This window comes from Camelus bactrianus, chromosome 15, assembly GCF_048773025.1.
Source record: "Camelus bactrianus isolate YW-2024 breed Bactrian camel chromosome 15, ASM4877302v1, whole genome shotgun sequence".
Taxonomy (NCBI): Eukaryota; Metazoa; Chordata; class Mammalia; order Artiodactyla; family Camelidae; genus Camelus; species Camelus bactrianus.
The window spans coordinates 18,976,041-18,987,825 of NC_133553.1; the positions used below are offsets into that span (position 1 = coordinate 18,976,041).

The following is an 11,785-nucleotide window of genomic DNA, read 5'->3' on the forward strand; positions in this document are numbered from 1 at the left end:
GCATCGTGCGAGGTGCTGGAGGATAGAGATTCATGAGAAGCACAGTCCCAGCCCTTGAAAAGCTATCTATTGAGAGAAGCCACCTTGTGTAGAGCCAATCACAGTGCAGACCCGTGACGCTCAGAAGTGCATGATACGGATGTGAGATGAGGGTGGGGCCAGCAGAGTTGGGAAAGCTTTGCTAACCAGGTAGCTCTCATGCCAAGTGGTGAAGGACTGCCAGGAGCTGCCAAGCAGAAAAGATGGCAGAGGCCAGCTCACTTCCTGACTTGGAGACGTTCAGGGACCTAACATGTTTGGAAGAATGAGAGTGCCTTCTTGTGCCTGGAGCGCAAGCTAACTGTTGGGCAGGGCCGGGGGTGAGGGGGTGTTTAGGGGTAGGAGCCAATTGAAGAGCACTGTGTTCGCTAGAAAAACACGTTCTCACTTACTCTGCTTTTACTTCTCTTTTCTTTATGTATGTGTTTGCAAATTGCATTTTGTGGGACTAGTATTGTTTCTTAAAGTATATTTATTCTAATTTCCTCTTCAGATTATACTGACTTGGCCATGAGCACTGTAAAACAGACCCAAGCCATTCCATATACGGGGCCTTTTAATTTGCTCTATTACCAGCTGCAGAAATTGACAGGTGTGTGTATTTATTAACATTCACTTCATTGTTTTTTGTTTTTGAGTAAGGTAACTGCATATCTGGGAAAGGATATTAATTGTCTCAGAATTACACAAATTTTATTTATATTTTACTTGGTCATGTTATCATCACCTTTAGGTGAAAATTTTGAAAACATACTGATAAACATTTTTTTAATTCCATAACATGTCTTACTCTTGATCCATTTTAAAATTCTAAAAATGTCAGTAGTCTTTGCTTGTGTTTAAAGTCTACTTTAGTTTACTATAGCTAAATTATATCTTTTTCTTTTCTTTGTTCACTGAAAATAATTTTTCTGGTTCCATCTGTACTAATCTATCCAGCAGGTTTTATAAGCGTGCATGATCACTGGCCAAAGGCCAGTAAAGAATGAACATATTCTGTTTTCATATTAGACTGTTGTGAGTTAGAGAGTTTCGTGTGTTAACATCAGGATGGAGATGACTTAGTTTAAAAGTGTGAGTTCTCTCTAATAAACAAGAACACTTCAAATCACACAATTACACTTTCTATTAATATGCTCTTTATAATTCATATAGTAAAGTACTTACATAAAAGAAACCGATAAAAATAATCTTTTTTTACCTCAGAACTTCTTGTTAGAATTATAGATCATAACATAAGAAGTTAATAAAATATGTCTGAATTAATCCTTAATTAAGAGGTTATTGGGAAGACCAGAAAGGTGTCATCTTAGAGAATTTCCCTTTCCTTCTCATCTTAGACATCTCAGGAATTTCCCTGTAGAACCGTTAAACCTGTGAAGACAGAAGGCAGAAGTGACTAGTAGGTGCTGAGGCTTGTGTTAAATTTCAGGATGCTAGTTGCTGAATCTCTTGTACAATCATAGGTGTTTGACAGTCATGAACGTTTGTAACTTTTAAAATGTTTACTGTCCAAGGTAAATCCTATCTAGTTATATGAATTTTTATAATACATGTTGAGATCTTCCATTTGCTATAAGCAATTAATATAAAACCTACTTAGCTATTTAAAAATTTGCCTATACACGAGTTACTAAATTTTTTTCAATTGTGTGTCACCTTATTTCAGCTACCTCTATAAACAAATAATTATGCTTTAGACAATTATTTTTAAATTAAAAATTTTTTCTATTTTTATACAATTTTTAAAGGTTACTTTCCATGTACAGTTGTTACAAAAAATTGGCTTTGTTCCCTGTGTCATACATACATCCTTGAGCCTGGCTTACACCCAGTAGTTTGTTTCTCTCACTCCCACACCCCTATGTTGCTCCCCCATCTCAAAAAATTATGTATGTCTTATAATTCTTTTTTTTTTCAGGTGATGTAGAAGAATTAGAAATTCAGGAAAAACCTGCTTTGAAAGTGTTCAAAAATATTACTGTAATCCAAGAACCAGGAATGGTGGTATTAGAAGTAAGATAAGATCATTTACCTAAACAAGGAAGGGGAAAAAGTTTTGAGTTCAGATGTAATTATAGAGAAAATTGATTTCTTCCCAATCAGGAAAAAAAAAATTGTTGGAAAACACGTGTATTTTTTTTCTTTCCAAGATCGGCTTTAAATATAACATAGCTAGGCATTTTCTAAATAGTTAAATTAGCATAGAAACTAATAATAAATTAAGGCTTAATGTTTAGTATGTGTAATAATCACAGGTCTCTCATATGAGTAAGTTTTAACTGATTTTTTAGTACCCCAGGATGTCTTGAGTTATATCAAAAGTTGTTAAAATTCTCAAGATAAAAATAAAATTCTGACACATTAAAGCAAACAAACTTGTTATGCAGCACTTCTTAAGAGAGTGAAATTCTGAAGATTCAAATAAGAAACATTAAAATGACCCAAATTCACAAAGGCTAGAAACAGAAACTTAGAAATCATTAATTTAGGTGACTGTGATTCTCACTCTTGGAATTTTAAATTCATAAGGGTAGAATTTGGAACCCAGACACCAAGTGACTTTGATGGTTGATTCTGATAGATTGGCATCTGTTAAGTTTAAAGACTGACTTTCAGGGTGAATCCTAACACTGAGTGATCCAGGGAGGTACCTTGTCTGTTTCTCTGCCTCAAGGTTGTGTGTAAATTTGCCAGCTATACGGTCAACTATTCTGTTCACACATACTGTTTTTTAAAACAAACAAAAAAAGATCTGATGGCTGTGGTCCCACTGTAATTCTCTGATTTAATTCTGAATTTGATTTATAAGGCTAAAAATAACTGAAGAAATTGTCAAAAAGAGTAGTTATCTATAACATGAAGTTACATATAATATATAAAGTATCAGAAAGGGGAAAAGTTATTAGAGACAGTAATTTAGTTCTTGCTACTAAACTTAGAGAATGTATTTTTAACTCCCTAGAATTAACATGTCAAAGAAAATCTTAGAGAAGTTTTACAGTGACTCACATCATTTGTAAAAGCACTCTTTAGAGAAATAATAAAAGGGGGGGGGGTCTCATTCCTGAAGTAATTCAGCTGGTCTCACCCTAACCTGGGGGACATGGAAAACTTTCTCAGAGCACTGGGCACATGAAACAGTATCAGGGATCTTAGGTTTCATGTGAGAAACAAAAGTAAATGTCTGAAAATATTACTGTCTGTGCTACCAAAATATAGTGACTAGGAATTTGATCCTAGAACCAAGAATTAATCACTGCTTATTTACTTGTGCAAGTTACTTTTGAGTCAGTTTCCTCCTTTATGATGAAGATGTTATTAGAATTATATGAGATAATGCATATAAAACACTTACCACCAAGGATGGGCTCAGTACATTTTACTATTGTTGATAAAAAAGAAATTAGAGAAGTTCAGCATTGCTGGTTAATGTCAGCTGATCTCAGTGAAATGCTAGAAACATTGTCCCACATGTGCAGTCTGTGGCTGGGTGGGTGGTGGTGACTGCAGCTTTTGTGGTTGGCTGGGTTGCACCTCCCTAATTCTGCCTCTTGCTTTACAGTGGTTGGCAAACCCTTCCAATGATATGTATGCAGATACAGTAACAACCGTGATACTAGAAGTTCAGTCCAACCCGAAAATAAGGAAAGGTACAGAATTACTTCATTTTTGTCAGTTCTTTCACTTCTCCCATGGTTCTATGAACTGAAAAGCAGAAAACAGGGTCTTAAAGAGCTTGAAATCTGATTTTCCCATTCCTGTAACTCTTAAGGTATGATACATGCATAGGGCATATTACTAATATTTTACTTACTTTTTGTTCTGAATCTTCATCTGTGCTATAAAAACATGGTTGCAATTAACACAAAGATGAAATCTCTTTGTTTTCTAAGCAGCAATTTTCAATCAAGGAAAACACCAGTGAAAATACTTGTGCGTGATTTCTTTACAGCTGGATTCTATTTTATACATAATTCAATAGAACACGTGTTAAGATACACATTATTGGCATGTAAGGTTGTCCTTTGTGCTCCTGGGGGAAGAAACCACCCAGGAAATATTCCGAGAAGCCTCACAGGACATCAGATCTTGTTCTCTGATGGAATTTTTCTGTTTCTTAAAATTAAAAGAAAAAAGTAAGTAGTTAGTTCTTTGATTTCAGGGGAAAAATGCTTCGCCAATTACTTCGTAATCCATCTTCTCGTAATTGGTCACATCTATAAGATGAAACTATTAAATCTAGACAAATCTAAATTATTCATCTAAGTTACTGGTAAGTGTTTGAATGTGAGTAATAATCATGGTAGAAATTATGCTTTGGACACTATTTGATCATTTATTTTAGTTGAATTAACCCGTGGGTAATGGATCCCCGTGTGCCTGTAACCTAGGAGATGGAACCGCACCTTCACACAAGCCGCAGAAGAACAGCACACCTTGGATTTTCATACGATGTTCAGTATCAGTCTTTGCCCCAGGGAACAAAGATATTCATGACAGAACAGTTTTAAAGGCAGTTGTCAGTTTTCTCTATTTTACCTTTTTCTTCTCTTCGATGGTAGAATATAAAGGACAAGGTATAGGGTGGGGGGGTGTGGGAAGGAGGACCTTTTACAAAGGTCATAACTAATTAGTGGTACAAAAGTTAGGAGCAGTGAAGTGAAGGGGACAAGGGTTAAGTGCAGAGAACAGGAGGGGAAGTTTAAGGCCGGAGTGTGTGGGCTGGCACAGCTTTCCGTGAGCGCGGCTGCCTTCACTTCCTTAGTGTGTGCCTGTTCCCTTGAAATCAGACACTCCTGAGTTGAATTGTGTTTTAGCCTCCAAGGTTGCTTTTTGTTCATTAAATTCTAATAGCTCTTTTGTAAAATGAAGTCAGGTATTTGTATACTTCCCTGAAAAATGAAATTTCTATGCAAAAATGATATTTTTCCAGGCCAATCAGGATGTTTTGTGGGCTTCAGGGACGTTGGGTGTATGAGCTCCCCTAAGCCCCTTCCATGCTGTGGGGTGGAGGAGGGGTCCCAGAGCCCGTTAGCATGAGACTGACTGTCGAATGTGTCGTCAAGATGTCGTCTGCTGCTCTGATGAAGGCTCCACCTAATGATGGAGCTGAAAAACAGAAAACAGATAATCACCAAATATTTGATGTCTTTGTGGTACAGGAGGGAACACATGAGCTGTCATAGACTGGTTTGACTTTATCTTGTGTATTTCTCTTAGTGCTCTGGTCCAAAGTGAAAATATACCTTTAGTCTGATCTATAGTAGTAGAATTAAAAATGATCATCCTATCGTTAGTGATCCATCTCAAACTAATAATAATAATAATAATAAAAACATTTCCTCACTAGGTTAGCCTCTGGGCATTTCTGCGGAGGTTCGTTGCTGACAAGTTAGAACAGGCTTTTTCCATGAGTTAATTGCATTAAATTAACCGGCTGCCTTATGTTCCCTAGTTCTCCCCCACTTGGTGGTGAATCAGGAGCGGGATTTTACGTTCTTCTGGGTAATGAGGTGCTTCCTTATTTTCATCTAACAGTCATTCGAGAGATATTTATTGAGCACCTGGTGTGTGGTGGGTGTTATTGCAAGTGCTTAGGGCACATCTGTGAACAGGGCACACAGATGGTTGCCCTGGAGGAGCTGATGCCACAGTGAGTGCTGGGCAGCTAGATCGGGTTTGGAGTGGGTGCAGATGTGTAGGGCCTTGTGGGCCATTTTAAGGGCTTTGGACGTGGAGTGTGAGTGAAATGGGTTACACTGTAGGGTTTTTAAGGATTACCCTGGTGCTTGTTGAAAGAAGACCGTTAGGAGGGCAAGTATGAAGGCCGAGGTTCCAGTCGGAGTTTAGTGATCAGGAAGGTGGGGGATAGAAGCTCGGGCCAGGGCGGAAGTGCCTGTGGAGGTAGCAGAAAGTGGTGGGATTCCAGAGATCAAGTGTGGCTCATCTTCCCGAACCAGATTACTTTGTTTACTGTTACTTCCAGGTTACTTTGTTTTGGGGGAAAAGCTAAGTAATCTAACTGGCGAGTGATTTTAAATATTAATTTTACTAAAACAGCTGTAAGTATATTATATGTAGCAGAATGCTAAATTTACTTACCGTTTCACATAAAACAAAAACTTCAGAGATCGCTGAGCGTGGATGTGCTCCTAGACCACCTGGAGTTATAATTTCACTCACTTCTGCTCATAAATGTAGAAAGTTGGAGAAACATTGGAATAAATAATTTTTTAAACTCCATTTTCTAGCAGGAGTTTTTTTTGGGGGTGGTTAGGTTTATTAATTTATTTCTTAAATGGAGGTACTGGGGTATTGAACCCATGACCTCCTGCATGCTAAGCATACACTCTACCACTGAGCTGTATACCCTCCCCAGAAATAAAATTTTACATGATGTCACTTGTGGTTCTTGAACAAGAACATAAAATAAAGTGATGAAATATCAGTTTGTCTCAGCGGGTAGACCCTCTGTATACATTTGTCACTTGAAGGATTCCATAGTTAACCACTTTGGTTTCTCAGCAACTATGTTCTGAGTATTGATTTGGAAATTATTCTAAACTGGAATTTGGAAATTGATCCCTCTGTGGCTTTTTTTTTCCAGGTGCAGTACAGAAGGTTTCTAAAAAATTAGAAATGCACGTTTATAGCAAGAGGTTGGAGATCATGCTCCAGTAAGTGATGTGCACGTTACTGCTCACCAAAGTGGTGAAGCAGATGGTGGGGAGGGTTTGATTCTGGTGCCATCGCTGCCTGCTCGTCAGGCTCAGACAAGGTCACTTAGCAGGTCACTTAGTTTGTCTAGGGGCCTGTGTTTCTGTCAGTAAAGCAGTTTGAACTGCTTCCTTCCAGCTAAACAGTGCAGCTCACTCTGAGTACATGTGACCTGCTTGGTTGGCCACTTCCCTGCGAAGTGCGTTTTGCTTAATATAGAGCCTCAAGATGCTTTTCTGTGGCTGGTGTGGCAGGATCAGAAAAGCACTAGAGTATTACCCTAGGGTTACTATGCCTTTAAGAATTACTACACATACTCACTTCTTATATGTGAATTCCAGTTTTCTGGACTCCAGATGCCCCTTCCCTGAAGCCCCTCTTGGGACCTCAGAGTAAGAAGCCCTTTTGTAGAAGACAGGTGTCTGCTCTCCTGTGCCTGCCCAGGGGGCGTATCGAGAACAGTTCTGCTGTTGGGCGGCTCTGGTTTCAGAGGCTTTACAGGAACAGAAGGTCCTGTGTGGCCCTAGAGTACCGAGGCTTTCCCAGGGGGCGCGGGTGGTGCTGGACGGAGGTGCCTGCACTTGAAGACCAGTCTCGTGCTCACTAGCCATGGGGCTTTCAGCAGATCACTTTCCTGTGTCTTCTTTTCCTCCTGTGTAAAAGGGGCTCCTTACCAGAATTATAGGTTAAGATAATGTATATAAAGTGCCTAGCACAGTGCCTGCTGAACAGTGCATTCTTAACCAATGGTAGCTGTGTATCTCACCTGCCTCATAAAATATGTGAAAGTAATTAAGAAGCACACCTCAGGAGTAGATATAAGTATTCTGCTTCAAACTAGGGCCTATCTTCAATATTATTTTTTCCCCAAATATATAAAATTGTACTTTACATATTTGTAAAGCATTTTCCACTAATATTGCATCTTTGTTTATCTTAAGGGACATATTTGGAGAAGACTGTGTTAGTGTAAAAGATGGTTCTATTCTTAGTGTCACAGTGGATGGAAAAACTGCTAATATAAACTTGGAGACTCGGGTAAGTAGCTGTTCATTCCTACATTTCAAGACATTTGGGAAATAAAGTGAAAGTAGAAGTAATCTTATTTTGCAGTTTATTTTTGCATTTTGGTATTTCCTTACAGTTTTTTCCTACATTTTTAATAGACTGCGTTTATGTTATCATATGTGAGGTTTTACATCCTTACATTTTATTTCTCATTCGTCATAAGCACTGTTCCGTGTTGCTGCGTAGTGCACACTTCCCATGTGTTCATTACGCCCTTGTTTCCATTTTCATAATACGCCTTAATCCACCTCAGCTCTTCTCTAGTTTGGCATCCAGTTGATTCCAGATTTTTCAGAGAAGCTACTTCTCTGTTCGCACCAGCAAGATCCAAGTAGCTTTTCCAAACAATAGGATCCAAGAGTTGGGGGCCTGTTCCCACCACACACCCCGAAGATCGTTCATAACTGTTTCACAAGCATAAATGAATAAGTATGTCTTCCTTGTGGGACCGTTTTGAAGATTAGAACAGCTCTCCTAAACTGGTAACATGTTTGGTATTTCTTTTGTATATCCTTTGACTATATAGATGTTTTGAGAAAACACTAGATTTTACCTCAATAGAAAAATAAGCTAAGAACTTACACAAGTAATTCACTAGAGAAGAAATATAGCCAGTAGACATATGGAACAAATGTTCAGAGCAGATCCTCTAATAATTAAAGGAAATACAAATTTAAAGTATGAAATATCACTATTTGCTTATATTGGCACAGATTAAAGAGTGATATGACCCAGTGATGGTGAAAGAAAGTCGTTCTCAAGTGCTATTTGGGGCAGGGAGGAGGTTGTAAGTTAGGTGGTGCATTCTTTCTGCAGGGCAGTTTGGTGATCTGCATCAAAAGCCTTAAAAAAGTAAGGCTTTATCCACAATTCCACTTACTGGATTTCACCAAAGAAAATCAATTAGGCAAGTGAGTAAAGATATATATATACAAAGATGTCTATTTTAGCGTTGATTATAACAAACAAAATGGCAAGAGACCTAAATATCCAAGAGTAGGAGATAATAAATAAAAACAGTAAGTGAATTATGTGTATGGTGCACCCTTACACTCGGAACACTGTGTATGCAGCCACGAAGAAGAACGATGGTGTAGATTTAGTCGTGTGCAAACTTGTCCACCTACATTATTAAGTGGGGGGGGGGGAGTTTACAAGAAAGCAAATATGATAATTTATCCCATTTTTGTTTTAAAGAAAATAGATATGTGTAAACAAAAGTCTGAAGGTTATGCACTGAAGTGTTAATAGTAGTTATCACTAGGTCATAGAATTTAAGGGTGTTTTTCTTTTCCTTCCTAAATTTTTATATGAGGAATATTTATGGTGTGACTAAAAAAATGTTTAAATAGCATAGTGTTTTGTAGTTAAGAAGTAACTGGAAGATTATCAGTGAGTCCAAATCAGATTTAATACTAAATGTTGACTAGATGACCACATCCGTCGCTTGCTGAGTAATTTGTGTTACACAGACTACGTTCCTTGGAATGTCATTTACTGGATCATAACATGGGCTTTGAGGTAAACATAGTTCACTCGACTTTCCCTTTATTCTTTTTCTCCCCCGAAGGTGATGTCTAGCTAGGCCCAGTCATCGTGCGGTCGGGCATTTCCGCATCCAGGTGCGAGCCCACAGGCGTGCAGTGCGGCGACCCCCGACCCCTACAGGAAACGAGTGTTCTTAAAGGGCATCCGTTTTTCTCCCACATAAAGTTGTAGACACTTGAGGTGAAAGGCATGTCTGTGCTCTCACTTTCAGACTGTCGAGTGTGAAGAAGGAAGTGAAGACGACGAGTCCCTGCGAGAAATGGTGGAGCTGGCTGCGCAGAGACTATATGAGGCCTTGACGCCAGTTCACTGATAACCTCGTGTCTCTGTAGATGGAGAGAACTGCTTTGTAATGCTTGACTGCTTCTGTTACTTAAAATGAAATACATTAATTTCTCTCGTGTAGCCGATTTACTTTTGACAGCAAATGGCCTTTATTCCAGCACCTTGAATTATCAAGTAATTTGTCCACTTATTCTAGAACTGCTGAATAAACTGCCCGTTACTGACTCTGCTTCTAGGCAAGTATGCAGTTAAGATCTGCTCCTAGCAGCTGAATCAGAATGTCTGATTGTCCTTTTTAAGGAAAGGAAGTGCATGATGGTTTGAATTTTCATATCCATATTCTGAATTTGCATTACTAATAGAAATTAGCATTTAAAATTTTAAGCCCCTTTTCTAGTTCCTCCCTCCCAATTTCTTACCAAATTCCTTAATTCATCTTTGTGAAATTAGGCCTTTTGAGATTCAAGAACATTTCTTTGCATAATAATCTATATTCAATTCAGAGATATTCAAAATATAATTTTTATGACTCAAGTTCAGGAGTATTCAGGTGTTAGTTATTGAATTGTTTTATGTGTAAGTTAATCATTAGTTCAGTTTCCTCAAGTACAAGTAATTCAGGCTTGCAAGTAACTGCACACTTGAGTGCTGTGTGCTGAGGGAGGGGTCGACTGCCCCACGGCTCCTTTGGCCACTACTTCAAGAAAGGGTCTGATTGCTCCCTTGGCAGCAGAAACAGGGACGAGCTCGCACAGAGGCCAGCTCCCCACTCCCCCCACCCCCTGCCTTCATGGCCCAGCTGAAGACTTGTTACAAGCATGGTCAGGCTAAAGCCATCAGTCGTCCACAGTCACTAATGTCCAGACACTATTAGTCGTTCCCTGTGCTTTTGTGACAAACTTCAGTGCCTGAATCTGAGTTTCTACTTGAAACTAAATACATTTATTTCTATAAGGTACCCTACTTTGTCTTTGGCCCAAACCACAGGTCTGAGGTTCACCTTTTATGTGTCATATAAGACTTTGTTATGAGAAATTTTAAAACATTAAGTTACAAAAAATACACACTTGTAATATCTTTACAGTGCAGGTTATATACAGCAAAAGGGAAGTCCTTCCTCCTAGTCCCTCTCCCTGAGGTAACTGACTTAAGGATTCTAAATTGCTCTTGAATCTGCTGCTGTCTTATCTCTACGTGGCTCTGAGTCCAAGTCATCTCTTCCCCTCTGGTTCCTCCTGCCACAGCCTCCTTTCTCCCTATAGTTAATTCCTAAAATAACATCTGCCTTCAAGCCTCCCCTGCTGGAAATCCTTTAAGGCTTCTTCACCGTAATTAGGATGAAGTCCAAACACCTTAACTTGGCCTAACAATGGTTCTCAACCTTGGCTGCAAATCGGAATCACCTGGGGAGCATTAAAAATGAAGCGATGGTCCTTTATCAGCACATTCTTAAAGCCCCCAGGTTATTCTAGTTGAAGCCAGGGACCTCCCAGCTTCAAGACGGGGTCACGCTCTGCATCACCCCATCTGCCTCTACAGCTCTGGCCATTCTCGCGCCAACACTGCACATCCAAGCCACAAAAAGGCATGTCAGCTTTTCTAATACGCACTGCTCCCCTTGCTCTGGTTTTCACCTTAAGCTTAGTAGTTTCAAGATATCCTTCTGACTCTTTTTCCCACACTCTTGATCTGATCACCCTGGTATCACCCTGGCCTGCCTTCAGCAAGAATCCTGTTAGGTCAGTTTAGCAAAGATTTATCCTACCTCTTGGCAGCTTTACATTCACCTGACTGACTCCTCACCCTACTCCTTGGCTATAAACCCCCACTATTCTTTCTTGTTTTCAGAGTTCAGCCTAATTCTCCCCTACTACAAAACCCCATGTAGTCGCCCTCCCTGATTAGTCAGCCTGCCCTATCACTGTCTTTAGTAAATGTCATAAGCTTTCTTTAAGTGAGGTCAAAATGTTGGCTAAATGGTTGAATAATTATGTTTAACAAGGGTTGGTTTTGTGATGAATGAATCCCTTGGAAGTACTTCCTACCGTTCGTTATTTACACTATTGCCATTTGCTTAAACATCTTCGAGCGGTGGATGTTGTTGGATCTGATGGCGGCGCCAGGT

At 39.2% G+C, this 11,785-nt stretch overlaps 1 protein-coding gene across 7 annotated transcripts in view; it reads left to right on the forward strand.

The window, feature by feature from the left end:
- CPSF3 (cleavage and polyadenylation specific factor 3) overlaps positions 1 to 9,789 on the forward strand; it is a 31,856-nt gene extending 22,067 nt beyond the window's left edge. For all 7 annotated transcript variants that reach the window (XM_010964034.3, XM_045523411.2, XM_010964037.3 and 4 more), the window contains exons 13-18: positions 533 to 631; positions 1,961 to 2,055; positions 3,605 to 3,692; positions 6,650 to 6,719; positions 7,701 to 7,797; positions 9,587 to 9,789. In XM_010964034.3, coding sequence (XP_010962336.1) covers positions 533 to 631; positions 1,961 to 2,055; positions 3,605 to 3,692; positions 6,650 to 6,719; positions 7,701 to 7,797; positions 9,587 to 9,688 — 551 coding nt within the window. In that variant the 3' untranslated portion in view covers positions 9,689 to 9,789. The remainder of the gene's footprint in view (positions 1 to 532; positions 632 to 1,960; positions 2,056 to 3,604; positions 3,693 to 6,649; positions 6,720 to 7,700; positions 7,798 to 9,586) is intronic.
- The last annotated feature ends 1,996 nt before the right edge of the window (positions 9,790 to 11,785 follow it).